Source organism: Heloderma suspectum, chromosome 2, assembly GCF_057233095.1.
Source record: "Heloderma suspectum isolate Gila_16-S chromosome 2, 16-S_ref, whole genome shotgun sequence".
Lineage (NCBI taxonomy): Eukaryota > Metazoa > Chordata > Lepidosauria > Squamata > Helodermatidae > Heloderma > Heloderma suspectum.
Genome location: NC_139459.1, coordinates 115,533,626 through 115,552,758, shown reverse-complemented (window position 1 = coordinate 115,552,758; position 19,133 = coordinate 115,533,626). Strand labels below are relative to the sequence as shown.

The following is a 19,133-nucleotide window of genomic DNA, read 5'->3' as shown; positions in this document are numbered from 1 at the left end:
TTGGATTACTGCAATAGGTTGTATGTGGGGCTACCTTTGAAGATGATTCAGAAACTTCCATTAGTTCAAAACAGAGTTGCTGGGTTACTAACTGGGACCGGCCAATATGATCACGTGTTGGCAGTGCTTTGTCAGCTGCACTGGCTTCCAGGCCATTTCTGAGACCATTTCAAAGTGTTGGTGTTTATCTTTAAAGTCCTAAACAGCTTGGGACCAAAACATCTAAAGGAACCTCTCCTCCCATATGTACTGCTCAAACCCTTAGGTCATCTTCGGAGGCCCTCCTCTCGGTGCCTCCATTGAAGGAAGCTAGGTGAGTGGCTACAAGACAGAGGGCCTTCTCACCCTGCTTACTGAATGCCTTCCCCAAAGAAGTCTGCCTCTCACTTACATTGTTATCTTTTCAGTGCCTGGCATTTGAGACCTAGTTCTGGATTTTTACAGCTACTTTCTCTATTCCTGTGCTGTTTGTTTTCTCTTGTACTTTATTCTTTTAAATATTTGTACTATATTTTATATCTTTAACCAGCTGTATGGCATTTTAGTCTTTTAGCCGTTTGCAATCCACTCAGAGAATGTGGTTATCGGGTGGATTAAAAATATAATAAATAAAATAACTCCTGCTATACAAACTTACTTGAGAGCAAGTCCCAGTGAATGCAGTGCGGCTTACTTGTGAGTAGAGAAGGACATGACTGCACTGATAGTTACTCTGATCCAGCTCTATGTATAATTACACTGGTCATCCCATCCATTGTGGGTCTACTGTAGACACAAGACTAGGAAAGAGAAGGGGCTGTCCCTGTTCTCTTCAAAACCATGAATGTTGCGACAGACTCTATTCGCTGGACATTAGAGCGCCACAGGATACTCCAATTAAAAACAAAAAATAAATCCCTAGCAGTTTCCCCAGTACTCAGTACACACATGATACTCTTATGTAATTATGATAGTCTCAGGAACAGAATATTCTCTGCCCCCTAGAGTTCATAGAAGCCATTGCTACACCAACCATCGGTGTGCTGCTGTTCAGCAAGAGGCATTGGCATGATTTTTTTTTTTAATGCCATTTTTCAAGGTAGAGATTAATAGTTCTCATTGCTTTTGCCAACCTGTTTTTCCCATAAAGATGTCATCAGTCGTAACGTAACAGCTTGAAGCTTTGGAGTGCTTCCCAACACCTGTAGTGCACGTAAAATCTGTGCCACACAGACCTGGAAGAGATCATTTATTTATTTATTTATTTATTTAGCGTGTTATTTATAAATAATTTCCCCCCTACATTCATTTATTATACAGAATATATCCAGAGCACTTAATTTTGCAGCAAATACAAAAGCATCAGTGACATCTCTGTGTCAGACACTTAGGATTACATCCAGACAGCAACTTTTCACTTTGATGGCTGCACAATTTAGCATTACAATGGAAGCACAGGAAGCAGAGCTGTAAAAATTGGGTTTAAAAGATGCATCCATTTCCCGTAGTGATGGAGCTAAATGCTAAACTCTCAATCAGCAATTTTCACTATTTGGGGGGCAGGGTGGGTGGGGAAGGAATCAACATGGGAGTTTGCAGACTGAATCAATACACCTGACACTAGCTAAACCACCTCCGAGGAAACTTTTGTGCACAGTCTTTTTAAAGACCATCACTCAACTGACTACATATCTACATTTCCTACTTACATCAAGCTAACATGACCCATAACATATAGTGCTATTTTGTTAGTCAGAGCCAATCTGAACACTGGAAGGAATTGTGTGGAATAAAGCAGGACAATGATGCTGATGATGCATGAAATGACCTGTTTCCCACCTTTTATTCAGTATTTAAAATGATGTGATGCTATATTCTGATGCTATCGTTAGAGTAAGTCCCTTGATGTCTAGCTAGTTTTATTTCTATTATATATTTTTAACTTTTATGTTTTATTTTTAAAGGTTCAGGATCAGGGAAGGGGGACACGGTCCTCTAGGGAACCCCGGAAGATCAGGCTGGGACTTCAGGAGGGCCAGTCTAAGGTCCTCAGGTCTTAAGATTCTGCACTCCTGTGACAAAGAGTACACACTTCACTGTAAAAGTTTTTATCTAGTAAATGGCTGGATTATCCATAATTTGCCAGATTACAAAGTGGCATATCTACTCCTACCTCTTCCAGTTCCTCAAAGTCCTTCCTGCCAACATGCACTTCCTTCTAGAATTCAGCAGCTCCCCACACATAACTGTCCTAAAACCCCTGCACACAACTGTCCTAAAATCACTTTCCCACCGCTTCAGCCCATGGCTGTTGCCATGGGCATTAGTATTAAAGGCACAACATGGCATGTGCCCTGAACATTTTTGAGTTGGGCCTCAAATCTTCTGAGCTGCCCCATGACACCAACTGCCTTAATATAAGCCTGCCTCTTCCCTCTTAGCTCAGTAGCCTTCTAGTGACTAGGAGACCTTACGACTCACTCCCTTAGTAGACCAATAGGTTACAGCATGAAGGTAGAAGCCTTTTAAAATATAGGAGACACTGCTACCTTTCCTTCCATAGTCTGCTCATGGTTATTTACTCTCCCTACCTTTCTACTCTTACATGCCCACTGCTGGGATCTTGCTTACAATCAAAGTTGGAGGAGGGAGGGGAAAGGGTAAGAAGAGATCCCTGTGAAATACTGGCATTTCACACCACATCTGATTTTAATACAACAAACTAGAACCTTTGGTTTCTACAGAACCTCAGTGGCTTCAGTACAGCAAAGGATTTCATTAGCCTCCACAAACTTCTTTTCCCCCTCCACCTTTAACTTGTCTCACATAGCTGCAGGCAGCAGATTATGCCAAAAGAGAGTTAGGACTATGTGGCTTCATGTTCCAGGAAGTGCTGGGGAGACTACGTGCAGAGTGCCTCATGGTGGTACCAGCAGGTGGGGGGATTTTTACAGCTTTAACAGGCAAGAAAAAGCTTTCAGACCCCTCACCTCATAAAGTTAATTCAGATAGGTACAATCCGCACCCTCCACACCCCTCCCAAATTCCTCTTAAGTGCTATCCCTGTGAAAGGAGCCACTGGGCTTGGGGCATTATCTCCCTCCCCGCCTCCATTTCCCATCACCATTTTTCTTTTTCTCTTCTTCCCTCCCCTCCCCTGTCCTTGTCTTTCTTTCTCTTCCTTATTTCATCTACAGCAAGTCCTGGGGAATTCTCAAGAGGGGATGGTAAGAGAAGTTCTGAATTGTATTTGACATAATATGAAGAGACAAGAGGATTTGTTATTCTCTTCCTCCTCACCTGCATTTTGGAGAAAAGTGTTCACATGGTTGCAGAGGAAGGAATCTGGAGCTATTTTGATTGTCAGTTGCCATATCCAGCAATGGAATGACAAGCTTTAATAAAAACAGGAGTTACCATTGAGGAGTGGGGGGAGATAAATACTGTTCACTTATACTATCATATGTTTGTCTACTCAGAAGTAAGTCCTATTATGTTCAACAGAGCTTACTCCCAGGAAAGTGTACAAAGGATTCCAGCCCAAGTTATTTTTCCTGGGATGTTTGCAGCCTGATGCTCTGCAAGTTTACTCAGAAATAGGTCCTGAGTTGTGAGTGTGGTACTGCAGGCTTAATAAACTGCCAGTCCCATTCCACTCAATTGACTTGGCGATCCTTTCAGCCCAATCCTATATTTTGTCATCATTTGTGCTTTTTTCTTTTTGCATGAACTTAGTTTCAGTGGTGGGGGAAACACACTTGGTACATGCTCAGAGGTACATGCTTTCTCCATAATTTAGCCCTAGTATTCCCCAGGCTAAATTCTGGAGAAGTCTTGGCACAAACCAAGTTATGGGGGAGGGGGAGACAACAAGAGCTTGCACATAACAAGGAGGAGGTAGGGTTGAGTTGCAAAAAACAAAACATCTGCTTTTATGGAAGACCAGAAAAACCGAGGAGGGAATGTTGTGTGGAAGGGAGTAGAATACATGGAATCTGGCTATTGTTTTCTTGCAACAGGTGTGGTCAGTGCTTAATCTCTAAAAAGGGAATGTCAAGGCTTTAATCTGTGTGGGATATATTTCATCAATATTAAGTGTGTTGGGAGGGGAAGGCTATAATTGCCCATTAGTGAGAGAAAGCCATGCTCAGAGGTACTGCTGTTTTACTGCTATTTTTGCTAGCAGAGAGAGAAAGACAGACGTGCAAATTTGTGTCATGGACCAGTGCCCCAGTTCTTTTAAGTATCTAGCAATGCCAATGGCTGCTGCAGTAATATTTGCAATCCCAGAGCCACAGAAGTTGGTCAGTCATACAGGTCCCTGCCATGTCATTGGCCTCACTTACGTGCACGTGCCAAGGAACACTACGGCTGTATGGAAAGAAACCAAAAAGGAAATGGCTCCTGGGCCACTCCTGACTAAGGGCCCATCCAGGGGCGTTGCTAGGTTCTTAAAAGATCTGGGGCACAGGCCCAAAACACACATTTGCGTGCATATATATATACATACATACATACATACATATATATACACACACACACTTATATATATCTGAGCCTAAGTGTACATCTAATATATATGTGTATGTGTGTGTGTGTGTGTGTGTGTGTTTGTGTGTGGTGTGTGCATGCCGTGTGCTTGCATGTGTGTATAGATGACATACATACATACATACATACATACATAAGAAGTGTGCACTTACCCCCCACCCCACTTCAACTCAGACCGCAATCCAGCATTTTGCAAAACATCCCGATTTGTTTTGGCTGGTTTGTAGTCGGACCACTTCAGTTCAGCACCAAACCTGAGTCAAGGTTTGGAAAAATGAGTCTTTATGCTTCCTGTTGACTACCGTGGGAAATAGAGGGAAAAAAAACCTTTTTTCTCTTGGTCAGAACTGGATGCTAATTTCAAGCACAGTAGCCCCCTAAAAGGGGATTACACCTGCCCAATGTCAGAAAAATAGGTGCAGGGTTTATATTTTGATTTTCTTTTAAAGGGAACTGCCAATAACATTTTTATTCCTTGGAAGAATTGGATAAAAATTTCAGGATTCATCACCCCATCAGAGGAGATCATGTCTGCCAAATTTCAGAATGATAGCCACAAGGGGTTTTGTGAAAGGATGGCCTTGACATTTTGAGGTCTCCGAAAGAGGACATGGTTATCTCCCTGTTTTCCTTGTGGACCATTGTTCTGAAAATTACAGTCAGACTAGAGTTGTCCCTAAATAAGAAACCAGCAAAGTTTCAGAAGGATAGGTGCAGCAGTTAATGTGGAAGGGGAGTTCTCCAGTTTGGGGGAGGGAGTGATTTGCTTTCCCTTCCATTCACCCCTTCCCCAATAGTTTTTGGGTGAACTTGTATGGAAATGCACAGGTCATTAGAGGTGTCCCCCAGGCAAGAAACCTGCAAAGTTTCTGAAGGATATACATGCATGCAAATTTAGAATGATTAGAATTTATTTACATTTCACCAATGTTAGCAGCAGGGGAACATGGGTGGGAAGGTGCTATTGCACTCATGTTCTGCTTGTGGGTTTCCAATGGGCATCTGGTTGGCCACTATGTGAACAGAATGCTGGACTAGATGGACCTTGGTCTGATGCAGCATGGCTCTTCTTATGTTCTTAAATGGAGAGTGCCTTTGAGTATGTGCAGCATGTTTTTCTTTCACCACTGGGCACTTACATTCTCGCCCTACCAATTCTATTCCCCTCCATGCAACCAGCCCTCCTCATCCTACCATCCTCCAGCAACTCTTCATCAAAACAGATGTCTCGTTTTGTGCAACCCCTCTCTACGTCCTCCTTGTTATGCAAAAGCTCTCACTGTCTCTTCCTCCCCATAACTTCACTTGTGCCAAGACTTCATTAGGATTCAGCCAAGAAGTCTGTTTTCAAAACTAGGGCTAAGTTATGGAGAAACTGAGCATGCACTAAGTGCCTTTCGCTCACCACCGAAGCTAGACTTCATGCAGAAAAACCCTCAAACCCACAAATAACAAAACATGCATAGGACTGAGCTGAAAGGGTAGTCAATTCATTAGACGGAATTGGGTAGTCACTGTATTAAGCCTGCACTACCATGCTCACAACTCAGGACTTATTTGTGAGTAAACATGCAGAACATCAAGGTGCAACCCTCCCTGCAAAAGTAACTTGTGCTGGAATCCTATGCACACTTTCCTGAGGGTAAGCCTCATTAAACATAATGGGACTTCTCAGTAGGCATACATAGGGTTGCATAATTTAGCAATATTTATCTCTCCTCCACTTAAAAAACAAACCAAAAACTATTTTTATTAAAGCTTTCTGTTCAGAGGAACACAGGAAGCTGACTTGTACTGAGCCAGACCCTGGGTCCATCTACCACAGAACTGTTGACACTGACTGGCAGCAGCGGCTCTCCAGGGTTTCAGGCAGGATTCTTTCCTCACCCTACCTGGAGATGCTGGAGATTGAACCTGGAACCTTCTACATACCAGGCATGTGCTCTACCACTGAGCTACAGCCCTTCCTATTGCTGGATAATGGCAACTGACAAACAAAAAAGCCCCGGATTTGTTTCTTTGCAACCATGTGAACCCACTTTTCTCAAAGGCTTGAATGCGAAGGAGAAAAACAAACCCTCTTGTCTGTTTGTATAAAGTCAAATATAGTTCAGAACTTCTCTTGCCCACCAAAGAGAATTCTCTTTAAGAATTCCCCAAGATACGCTCTGGGTAGAATGAAGAAGAAAGAAAGAAAGAAAGAAAGAAAGAAAGAAAGAAAGAAAGAAAGAAAGAACGAACAGGGGAGGGGAGGGGAGGGGAGGGGAGGGGAGGGGAGGGGAAGAACGGTGATTGGAAATGCACCGGGGGGGGGGGTAGTAGAGAGAATTCCCTAGGCCAAGTGGCTCCTTTCAGAGAGGTAGTACTTCAGAGGAATTTAGGAGGCTGTGGAGGGTTTGTAAGAATTGCACGTACTGAAATGAACTTTATGAGGTGAGGTGGCTGAGGGCTTTTTCTAGCTTTTTTAAAACTGTAGGACCTATTTAAAAGCCCCAGCAGTTTCTTGATCATGATGCCACATAGTCCTAACCCTCCCTTTGGAATTATTTGAGTCCTACAGCTATTTAGGAGAAATTACAGTGGAGCGGGGGAAGAAGTTTGTGGAGGCTGATTGGATCCTTTGCTGTACTGAAGCTACGAAACTTATGCAGAATCCAAAGGTTCCAGTTTGGGGAAGTAAAATCAGATGCTGTGTGAAATACCAGTATTTCACTTGGAGCTCTTTCTTCCCTTCCTTCTCCCTCTTCAAAATTTCACTGCAGGCAAGCTCCCAAGAGCGGGCAGATAAGAGCAGAAAAGTGAGGGAGAAAGAAGCTTTTTGAACCTCAAAAAAAAAAAAAAATCCTATACCAGAGATTAGGGATAGTGACCTCCTAATGGTCACCTTCTCCTTCATGGATCACTGCCTTGTTGTGGCGAAGGGGCTTGCATAACTCAGGGTAGCCATAAGCTATGCCGTGCAGGGCCATCCAAGACGGACAGGTTATGGTAGAGAGTTCTGACAAAAAGTGGTCCAAAAGTGGAGAAGGAAATGGCAACCCACTCCAGTATTCTTGCCAAGAAAACCCCATGGAACGTATCACAAGGCTAAAAGATATGATGCCGGACCATGAGCCTCTCAGGTCGGAAAGTGTCCAATATACTACTGGGGAGGAGCAGAGGGAATTTCCAAGTAGCACCAGAAAGAGTGAAGCGGCTGGGCCAAAGCCGAAAGGACACTCAGCTGTGGATGTGTCTGGTGGTGAAAAGAAAATCCAATGCTGTAAAGAACAATATTGTTTAGGAACCTGGAATGTCAGATCAATGAATCAAGGTAAGCTGGAGGTGGTCAAACATGAGATGGCAAGATTGAACATCGACATCTTGGGAATCAGTGAACTAAAATGGACAAGCATGGGCGAATTTAATTCAGGTGACCATTATATCTACTACTGTGGGCAAGAATCCCTTAGAAGAAATGGAGTAGCACTCATAGTCAACAAAAGGGTGGGAAAAGCAGTACTGGGGTACAATCTCAAAAACGACAGAATGATCTCAGTACGAATCCAAGGCAAACCATTCAACATCACAGTAATTCAAGTCTATGCCCCAACCACTGAGGCCGAAGAAGCTGAGGTTGATCGGTTCTATGAAGACCTACAACACCTTCTAGAACTAACACCAAAAAAAGATGTCCTCTTCTTTATAGGGGATTGGAATGCTAAAGGAGGAAGTCAAGAAATCACCGGGATAACAGGCAAGCATGGCCTTGGTGTACAAAATGAAGCAGGACAAAGGCTAATCGAGTTTTGTCAAGAGAACACGCTCATCATAGCAAACACTCTTTTCCAACAGCACAAGAGGCGACTCTACACATGGACATCACCAGATGGTCAATATCGAAATCAGATTGATTATGTCCTTTGCAGTCAAAGATGGAGAAGCTCTATACAGTCAGTAAAAACAAGACCTGGAGCTGACTGTGGCTCAGATCAGGAGCTTCTTGTTGCAAAATTTCGGCTTAAATTGAAGAACGTAGGGAAAAACACTAAACCATTCAGGTATGACCTCAATCATATCCCTTATGAATATACAGTGGAGGTGAGGAATAGATTTCAAGGATTAGACCTGATAGACAGAGTGCCTGAGGAACTATGGACAGAGGTCCGTAACATTGTTCAGGAGGCAGCAACTCAATCCATCCCAAAGAAAAAGAAATGCAAGAAAGCCAAGTGGCTCTCTGATGAGGCTTTACAAGTAGCTGAGGAAAGAAGGGAAACGAAAAGCAAGGGAGAAAGGGGAAGATATACCCAACTGAATGCAGAGTTCCAGAGAATAGCAAGGAAAGACAAGAAGGCCTTCATAAATGAACAATGCAAAGAAATTGAAGAAAACAATAGAATGGGAAAGACTAGAGATCTCTTCAAGAAAATCAGAGATATCAAGGGAACATTTTGTGCAAAGACGGGCATGATAAAGGACAAAGAAGGCAGGGACCTAACAGAAGCAGATGAGATTGAGAAGAGGTGGAAAGAATACACAGAAGAACTATACAGGAAAGATCTGAATGTCCCTGATAGCCATGATAGTGCGGACACTGAACTTGAGCCGGACATCCTAGAAAGTGAAGTCAAGTGGGCCTTAGGAAGCATTACTAACAACAAAGCTAGTGAAGAAGACAGTATTCCAGCTGAGCACTTTAACAGCATCATCTTTTAGGATCGTAAAGTGCTGCATTCAATATGCCAACAAATTTGGAACACTCAACAATGGCCACAAGACTGGAAAAGGTCAGTTTACATTCCAATTCCAAAGAAGGGCAATGCCAAAGAGTGTTCAAACTACCGTACAATTGCGCTCACTTCACATGCCAGCAAGGTTATGCTCAAAATCCTACAAGCTAGGCTTCAGCAGTATGCGAACCGAGAACTACCGGAAGTACAAGTGGGGTTTCGAAGAGGCAGAGGAACTAGAGATCCAATCGCCAACATTCGCTGCATCATGGAGAAAGCAAGAGAATTCCAGAAGAACGTCTATTTCTGCTTCATTGACTACGCTAAAGCCTTTGATTGTGTGGATCACAACAAACTGTGCCAAATTCTTAAAGAGATGGGAATACCAGACCACCTTACCTGTCTCCTGAGAAACCTGTATGAGGGTCAAGCAGCAACAGTAAGAACCAGACATGGAACAACTAGTTGTTCAAAATTGGGAAAGGAGTACGACAAGGCTGTATATTGTCGCCCTGCTTATTTAATTTATATGCAGAGTACATCATGAGAAACGGTGGGTTGGATGAATCACAGGTCAGATTTAAGATTGCCGGGAGAATGATCAACAACCTCAGATACACAGGCGATACCACCCTAATGGCAGAAAGTGAAGAAGATCTCAAGAGCCTCTTGTTGAGGGTGAAAGAGGAGAGTGCAAAAGCTGGTTTGAAACTCAACATTACAAAAACTCAGATCATGGCATCTGGCCCCATCACTTCCTGGCATATAGAAGGGGAAGAAATCGAAGTAGTGACAGATTTTATTATCTTGGGCTCCACGATCACCACAGACGGTGACTGTAGCCATGAAATTAAAAGACGCTTGCTCCTTGGGAGGAAAGCTATGGCAAACCTAGACAGCATAGTCAGAAGCAGAGACATCACCTTGCCGACAAAGGTTCGCATAATCAAAGCTATGGTTTTCCCAGTAGCAACGTATCGCTTTGAGAGCTGGACTATAAGGAAAGCTAAGCGCCGAAGAATCGATGCTTCGACTGTGGTGCTGGAGAAGACTCTTACAAGTCCCCTGGACTGCAAGGAGGTCAAATCAGTCCATCCTAAAGAAATCAACCCTGAGTGCTCATTGGAAGGACAGATACTGAAGCTGAAGCTCAAATATTTTGGCCACCTAATGCGAAGAGAAAACTCTCTGGAAAAGACTCTGATGCTGGGAAAGACTGAAGGCAAAAGGAGAAGGGGACGGCAGAGGATGAGATGGCTAGATAGCATCACGGATGCAATGAATATGAACTTGAGCACACTCTGGGAGAGCGCAGGACAGGAAGGCCTGGCGTGCTATGGTCCATGGGGTCACGAAGAGTCGGACACGACTGAACGACTGAACAACGACAATGGTCACCTTAAACACCTTTTGATTAGGATCTCTAATCTCCTGGGTGGCTTGACAGTTTTTACTTTTTGTTTTAGACTTTGAGAAAAGGAAACTTTACGCATGACTAGTGCAAAAGCCACTGGACCTAACTGTCTGAAATTGGGCAGATTTAATCAGCTCCATGGGGGCTATCGAGTCTCCTTATTTCATGTATTTATCATACAAACTAAAAAAAGTTATGGCTGTTTCTGTTTTCCAATGCAAGTCAATGGGAAAATGTAAAAAAATGGCAATTAGGACAGCTCAAAAGATCTGGGGCACAGCTCAAAAATGATCCAGGGCCCATGCCCAGGTGGACCGTCATCTAACAATGCTCTTGGGCCCATCTATACAATTTCAGATAGCATTTCAAATTTCTGCAATCAGAGCTATGTCAGAGCTTCCAGTTGTTCCAATCTAGATATGAACATTCCAAGCTTCAAGCATTATTACATCTTCAGGCCATGTGGATCCACATACCCAACAATGACCAACAGAGGACCAAGGTAACATATTCCACATGGATTTCTCTATGAAAATAAACATTACATTGGATGAGCTATAACCCATGTAAGTGTCAGTAAAAGATGTCTGACTTAGGGCACAATCCTATCAGGATTCTCATCAGCCTCTGAACTTTGCCTCCATGCTCCCTTTGCTCTGCATTTTCGCTACACAGGCAATTTTGCCCATCTAGTTTGGGCTCTGCAGAACAGGAGGAAAGCAGGCTGGGGCAGCCAGAGGATTCTTCGTAAACCAAGCCACCTCAGTTTCCTTCCCTCCCCACCCACACTACTACCCCTATCTCTCCTCTACGAGCTCATGTTTGTGAGCTCGTAGAGGCATCCAGCATGACTCTCTCTGCGCTGGCTGTGAGGGGGAGGGGAGCTCAGATTCCAGGGTCTGAGGTCCGAGTGCTGTTTCTGACCTCGGATCCAGGAGTCCAAAAAATCCTATGGTGCCCTCAGATGCTGTCTAGGGGCCATAGGATTACTCTCTTAGCCACTTGTTGCTTTTGACATGACTTTCTACTATAAAAAAAGAAAAGAATTCTTTATGTATTTTTTTAAAATCCACCACCTCCACCACCCCACAAAAAAATGTTGGAAAGAAGTTAAATTATTATACTAACCTTGTGCACACCCAAAGCAGGTAAAGCATATAAGATATCCCGGCATAGTGTGGGCTCCAGTGGCTTCCCCAATTTAAACATCAGGACTGGAATCAGATTTGGCACCTAAAATAAATGAAATCCATATAAAGCATGGCATCCTATGCTAGATATAAAAACCAACAGAGAGCAGTGATAAACATCACCTTCATTTTGCATTACTTTTTTCCAAGCCTTCAGAAAAGAATTAGCCATAAATATAAATGTAAAAAGAACTAACGATATTTCCTGGCATGCTAGTAAATTCAGTGGTATGTGAGTTGTGGCAATGATTATTTCCACGGCTCTTGTATTTTCAACAATACCATTCATTAATTTGCCAGCAGAGTATTTCAAAGATTTCCATTTCAGTTTTACTATCTGCTTCCAGAATGAAGCTCTCACCTGAATTTTAGGATTCCCTCCCCCCCACACCCCCTGTTACCTCCAATTATTCTAAGTTTAGGATCCGCTCAGTGATCCCATGTTTGGACATTTATGCTGGCTAAAAACCAGAGAATGAATTCAAAACAAATCCCTTATTTATTAGATAGTGGGCATACAGACACAGATAACAGTCAGTATAGCCATAAAATTAAATTCCTTCAAGGACCATTAACTCAAATAGATTCAGAACCATTCTGAAACTGTAAGGCAGTTTTGCCATTTCTCATGAATGCCTGGAAATTAAGTAAATTCTGAGAGGTGAGCCTTGGGCTTTCATGATGAGCCTGAACAGTACATTTTACAGCATAAACAAAAAAGGTCCCTGCCCCAAGGATGCTTATAATGTATAGTTCAACAATGGAGAGGAAAAAAGAATGTTTGCACATTATGCCAAACCATAGTTTAGAGTGGCATAAATAAGCAGCAATGAGCTGCAGGGAACTTCAGGTTCATACACTCATCCCTCTCCTCCTTCCACATGGCCAGGAGGAATAATTTGGAAGCCTTTGCTTCCACATTTGCTTAACTGCAGCTTGCCATGTCATCTGGACCCGCAACTATGGTTGATGTTAACTATAGTTAGTTTAAGCAAGCCAGCTTCGGTAACTATAGTTTGAAGATGATTTGTTTGAAACCAACAATAATTAACATTAACCACAGTTGGTCAGCCTGGATGACACATCTAACTATAGTTAAGTAAAACCAAAAGCTTCCAAATTCCTCCTCCCGCCAATGTATGAAGATAAGAAGGAAGGGGAGGATCATCCAAACTCAAGGCTAATCTGATTAACTCAGATATTTGGACAGTAATCAACCATCAACAGAATCAGAATTAATTAAACCAGTTGGGCAGCTTGAATAAGGATTGAAAGAAGAGCTCTGGCATTACTAGAACCTACTTCTGTTTGGTTCTAAATAACCAATTGGTATTTATTTTTGAGTATTCTTCTTCAAATATTTAGATTATGTGTTGTACTCATAGTTAGCATTCAAGCATTCCCAGTATCTTCATTTTTAATCCTTCATACTCCGAGCCCTTCAATTTTGTGTAATGATTATGCCACACACACTTCACTTAATGCGAATTTCCCTATAAAGAAAAAGCTATCATATAGCTTTTGATTTCTAGAGAGCAAAAAAAAAAAACCCCCAAAGACTAGTAATTTTTGGTTAACAGCATTTTTCACATACAGGAAAGATACAATTCTGTAACTCAACGCTAGCACTGCCTCCAGGAAAGCAGTGCATGCTCAAGAGAAAATAATTTGGCAAAGCCCATAGCTCTGGCAAGAAGAGGATTAAAAACCCTTCTGAGTTTTGAAATGTCAGAATGTATTCATTTCAACTCAATAAACAGAAAGGATTATGGGGAAGAGCCATAGCTTCATGCTTTACAGGAAGACATTTTCAAACCCAGTCGTAGACATTTCTTATATTACTGTACAAGAGACGTTCTCCATGGCAATAGAAATTATTAACTCCAATAACGGATGGGAAAACAAGGGATGTTTGAGATTGCCAAAATTCTCAAAACTTCACTTGGAAGCTTGAGCCAGCTCAATCCTGTTTTCATTCATGACATGTTTTTTCAAAAGGGGACACACTTTCCCCCCTTTGACTACCACACGAAAATGCATATATGTTTAAATGTGCATTTCAAAGTGCACATTAAAATACACACACACACACACACACATTTTTCAAATGCACTTGCAAGTTTGGGAATGTGCGAATATTTTTGCAAACTTCAGATGATTTGCAAACTGAAACAAAATTCTCACAAATCCCTAACTACACTCATAACAGCTGAGTAAGAGGCTGGCATTAGAGGCAAAAGGTCAGCCCCACCTAAGGGTGTGCAGTTTTTTAGAAGCTAGCCTTAGCCCTGCTCAGAAGAACAGCTACCATTTCATCAGCATGAATGGGCTGCACGGACTAGCCCCTCCCCCGATAGAGCACCAACTAGCCCTGCTGCTTGGCACCCAAATCTACATGCAGACACCTGCAGGGAGGGAGTCTTCACATGTACAGTTCTTTGAGAGTGTCAATAAACATGTGGACAGGGGTGATCCAGTAGACATTGTCTACTTGGACTTCCAAAAGGCTTTTGACAAAGTCCCTCACCAAAGACTCCTGGGCAAACTTAGCAGTCATGGAATAAGAGGAGAGATCCTCTTATGAAGCAGTAACTGCTTAAAGAACAGAAAGCGGAGAGTAGGAATAAATGGTAAATTCTCCCAATGGAGGTATGTAAACAATGGGATCCCACAGGGATCTGTATTGGGACCAATACTTTTCAACCTTTTCATAAATTATCTGGTATTAGGAGTGAGCAGTGAAGTGTCCAAGTTTGCCAATGACACCAAATTATTTAGGGGGGTTAAACAAAAAGAGATTGTGAGGAGCTTCAAAGGGATTTCTCCAAACTGGGAGAATGGGCATCTAAATGGGAAATGCGGTTCAATGTAAGCAAGTGTAAAGTGATGCATGTTGGGGCAAAAAATCCCAACTTGAAGTATAAGCTGATGGGATCTGAGCTAGTGGTGACCAACCAAGAAAAAGATCTTGGGGTTGTGGCAGGCAGCTCGATGAAAATGTCAACCCAGCGTGCAGCCACTGTAAAAAAAGGCAAACTCCATGTTACACATAATTACGCATTGATAGAATGGGTAGGCATTCTTCTGGATGGGGAGAGAGTCTTTGCGCTATCTGGCACAGACAGAGAACTTCATAATTCCCAAAGGATCATGCCAACGTCAAAAGTCATGGAGCACAAAGGCTGGAGAGAAATCTGAACAAATACAGCAACAAGTGGTGTTGTGAAGCCAGGACTTACAGGGACAAAGCACCAGGACATTTTGATTAGCAGGGACAATGACATCATCTCACCCCTTTGGACACAGCTGCCTGCATTTTGGACTCTCCATGGGGGCTACCCACAGCACTATCAGTTCCAAATTTACCACTATGCCACTGGCAACTACTCAGAGAAATCATTGAGCAGCCACATGTCCAGAGTGAGGGAAGAAAAACTGTAAGGTCTGTTCAAGGAAAGGGAAAGGAAAGAAGATATCAAGTTTAAACCAGGAGCAGATCTAGAGAGGTGTAGACAAGCAGGGCAAAACAGGCACAGGGCGAGCCAAGAAGAAGGCAAACACATTCAGATGTGGGACAAATCTTCCCACCATGAGGATCAGAGAGTCAGCTGTGGACCATGTTTTCCCAACAGCCTCATTCTATTTCCTTCCGCTTGAGCCAGTTCGATGTAGCCTCCTAATCAGAGCAAGACAAAGCTGGAAGTCATTAGGCTGAATGAAGCTCAGACCAGGTGCAGAGTAGAAGTATACCCTGGTAGAAACAGCACTAAACTTCTCACAAATCCATATTGTTTTTATTTAATAAAAAAAGGGGATTCATTGGAACCTTTTTTTTCTTAAGGAGGATGACTTCTTAGTCCATCTTTAATCAGATTAGCAGCTGACGATGATTTACACAACTTTCTTTTTGATCTTGGAAAGTTCTCAGCTGATAAATATTTTATTTGAAATTAGCTTAGCATCAAACAGGAACCAAGCACTCAAAATGCTGGATGGTTCCAAAACCATTAAGGCTATTCCCATCATGTCCAGCTTGGCAAGGTTTGTTAACTCTTACTTCTAACGTAATACATTAGAGGTATGTTTAGCAAGAAAATCCTGGAAAAAAGTACTTGCTTGTTCTTGTTGTGAAATATTGTGCAATATCCTGGTTACAGAACATACTGGACTCAAAAACATTATATTTCATTAAAACAAAGGGTTTTAAAAAGCTATGCTTCCTGGCTTTGTTTTTTAAAGTGGAAGGGGGGATGAAAGTCTAAATCCCTTTGCTCTGTTTTGTTGACACTTTTAGCTGAAAATTTAGACCTTCCAGCCTTCCCCAACCTGGAGTGTCATCCCCCCCCCCCGCTAGATGTGTTGGACTGCAACTCCTATCATTCCCAGAAACAAGCCTCACCCCCAATGTATATGCCTGATCTCAGAAGCTAAGCAGGGTCAGCCCTGGTTAGTTCTTGGATGGGAGGCCACCTGGGACTCAGGCTTCCTGCACTGAGCAGGGGGTTGGACTCCATAGTCTTGTAGGCCCCTTCCAACCCTATGATTCTATGGCCAATGGCCACAGCTGGCTCCAAGTTTTCAACCGCCCTGGGCAAGACGCCCTCAACAGGCCTCCCTCAGAGAGTCTACCTTCTCACCATCACTGCCACCAGTTGCTATTGCTCCACATCCTCTTTCTCATCATTGCTTCCATCTGCTTGCTTGACAGGCAGAGAGCATGTGAGCAAGTAGGCAGTGCCACCCTCAGCTCCTCCTCACCACCACCGCTGTCTGGGACAGTGTGGAAGGCAGAGAGGAAAAGTGACTCCAAGAGGTTTTCTCAGTTGGCCCCTGCTGGGGTGTGGGCCCTCAGCAGGTGCCCAATCATGCCTACCCTTGACGCAAGCCCTTGCTCTTGGCAATGCTGGCTGGGAATTATGGAAGTTGCAGTCTAACACATCTGGATAGCACCAAGTTGGGGAAGGCTGCCTTACAATATTCCATGCTTACCACAACCAATTAATCTTACAGTGATGGACTATATGCGAAATTGTATATTTATCTCAGGGTTGTTAGAGAAATCTGCCGCGGATTCAAATGAGGCCGGATTCTTTGGAATCTCGCCTCCAAAATCCGTGGTGGATCAGCCCCACTTACCTCTGCTCCGCAAGGATTCCGCGCGGGACAGCACTCGGTTGCTTGCTCAGCCGGAGCCGTTCTCCTCCACGTTGACCGCCTTTAAAAAAAAAAAAGGCGATCGGCAGGATGTGCCCATAGACTTATATGCAAATAGAGCAGTGAATCTTGCGTCTAAGTCTATGTGTTCATAGACTTATATGCAAAATTCACAGCTCTATTTTGCGTATAAGTCTATGGGCACATCCTGCTGATGGCCTTAAAAAAAAATGGCGATCGGCGCGGAGGAGAATGGCTCCGGCCCTCAAGCAGGGTGGCTCCACAGAATCCTTGCGGAGCGGAACCACTCCGGAGGATTCCGGGGGGGGGGGGAGGAATGGATCGCCTCCCCCCCCCGGGCGGATTCCCCACCGGAACAGACGGTGGGGTATCCGTACATCTCTAATTTATCTCAGAGTGGCTAACAACCAGAATAACGTTGTTGTTTTCTAAATAAATACATATGTCCAGTTAGGCTATATAGCCAGGGACACTCAAGGCTGTCGGCATGGAGAGAAAATTACACATATAATTTTGCATGTGAACCTGTCCAGTGATGTGTTTTGCAGGTATCTAGTTTTTAAATGGAAAAATCTATGCTCTTATGCTTTGTTGTTCAAAAACAACACTGGCTTCTTAAAAACGAACAAAAGCCACCCCTTGATTCAAAAGCATAACTAAGGCAGGGCTAGGTCCTTGCCAATGCTAAATGAGCATTTAGTCTTCGTCAGTTTTCTCAGCAGTTTTCCAACAGCCACCCTCCAGATTCATTAACTCTCGGTGCATATGAACACACTCAGAGAGCCACTGAAGGCGTTGCTTAGCAACGCAGCATTTTCAATCCCTCACCATCCCCAAAGATTCGGCAGTTAGGTCAACCCTCTCCATTAGGTGCCTGACAAAGGGTTTACTGGATTTGCCTTTTTTTTAAAGAAACAAGAATCTGCATTTCAAAACAACAGTCCAGCATCTCAATACAGTTGGTCTTGCAAACAGACTTACAGCTGTTCTTGAGATTATTAGCCTGTGTCAAAATCTGATACTTCATAAAATAGAACTGCCATGCTCATTTATGTCCTGTCTGCATCTTGGCCTTCATTCAGCCGCATAACCATTACCCTGCTTTAAAAATAAAACCCAAAAAACAAGAGCAATGGCTTGGACAAAGAAATATAATTTCTCTCTCTGTCAAAATTTTAAAATTCTTCTGTTAAAGCAAATGATTTTTTAACGTATAAAACTTAGATTGAAATGTACACTTATGTGCGATTAAGCCCTACTGAACATAATGGGACTTACTTCCAAGTAAACTCAGATTGGATTGCGCTGCTAGCAGGCATTTTCTTGGTATATTAAGTCCACCTAGAGCTCTTAGAAAAAGCAGGCTAAAATGTAACTACGTAATTTAATGTTATATGGAACTAGTACTTCTATTTAAACTGACAATACTTGATCAAGATGGCAGAACATAGCCCTTTCACTGCCTTTGTAGATTATATTTTAACACAATCAACATGCAGTCGCAGGAAGCCAGACATCTTTCAAGCTGCTGCATAACCCAAGCATTCAGGGTGCAGTATTTTGGTGGATGTGAAATTCCTTCCCCAAATGGAGAACATCTATGACATCACTAGTGATCAGCAAACTCTCTTCCCTGTACTTTAAAAAACACTCTTTCAAGGTTGAGCGCTCCCTCACTGTACCACACAAAATGCAGGAATGTTCATGGAGCCCTTTATAAAGAAAACAACAACAGGTGACAAACACCATCAAAGAAGACTTAACAAAGCCCAGACTAAAGTTAAAAACCACTATTAGCTTAGGCGCAATCACCTAAAGCCAAAGCAGCCTTTCCCAGCCTGGTGGCCTCCAGATGGATCAGACTACACCTCCCACTATCCCCAGTCAGCATGGGGGCTGGGAATGATGGGAGTTGTAGTCTGACCCATCTGGAGGCCGCAGGGTTGGGAAAGGCTAGTATAAAGCTTCTGAAAGGTGGTCAGTCTTGCTGACTTTCTGAGACTGAGAGTGACACTGCTCTAACTGTTCTAAACATGTTTAATGGACTTACATAGCCAAAGGTAAACGTTTCTCAGCAGATTTGAGAGAACACAACAGGACACAGAAGAGGAG

The 19,133-nt window shown here is 43.0% G+C and overlaps 1 protein-coding gene across 3 annotated transcripts in view; it reads right to left on the bottom strand.

Annotated features, from left to right (window-relative positions):
* The window catches only part of FOCAD (focadhesin), a 187,564-nt gene that overhangs the window by 129,078 nt on the left and 39,353 nt on the right, over window positions 1-19,133 (bottom strand). For all 3 annotated transcript variants that reach the window (XR_014787806.1, XR_014787807.1, XM_084834584.1), the window contains exons 12-13: window positions 11,785-11,889; window positions 1,113-1,214 (exon numbers count right to left, since the gene is read on the bottom strand). Coding sequence is in view for 1 of the 3 variants with exons in the window: in XM_084834584.1 (XP_084690710.1) it covers window positions 1,113-1,214; window positions 11,785-11,889 (207 nt within the window). In the remaining 2 variants the exon portion in view is untranslated. The remainder of the gene's footprint in view (window positions 1-1,112; window positions 1,215-11,784; window positions 11,890-19,133) is intronic.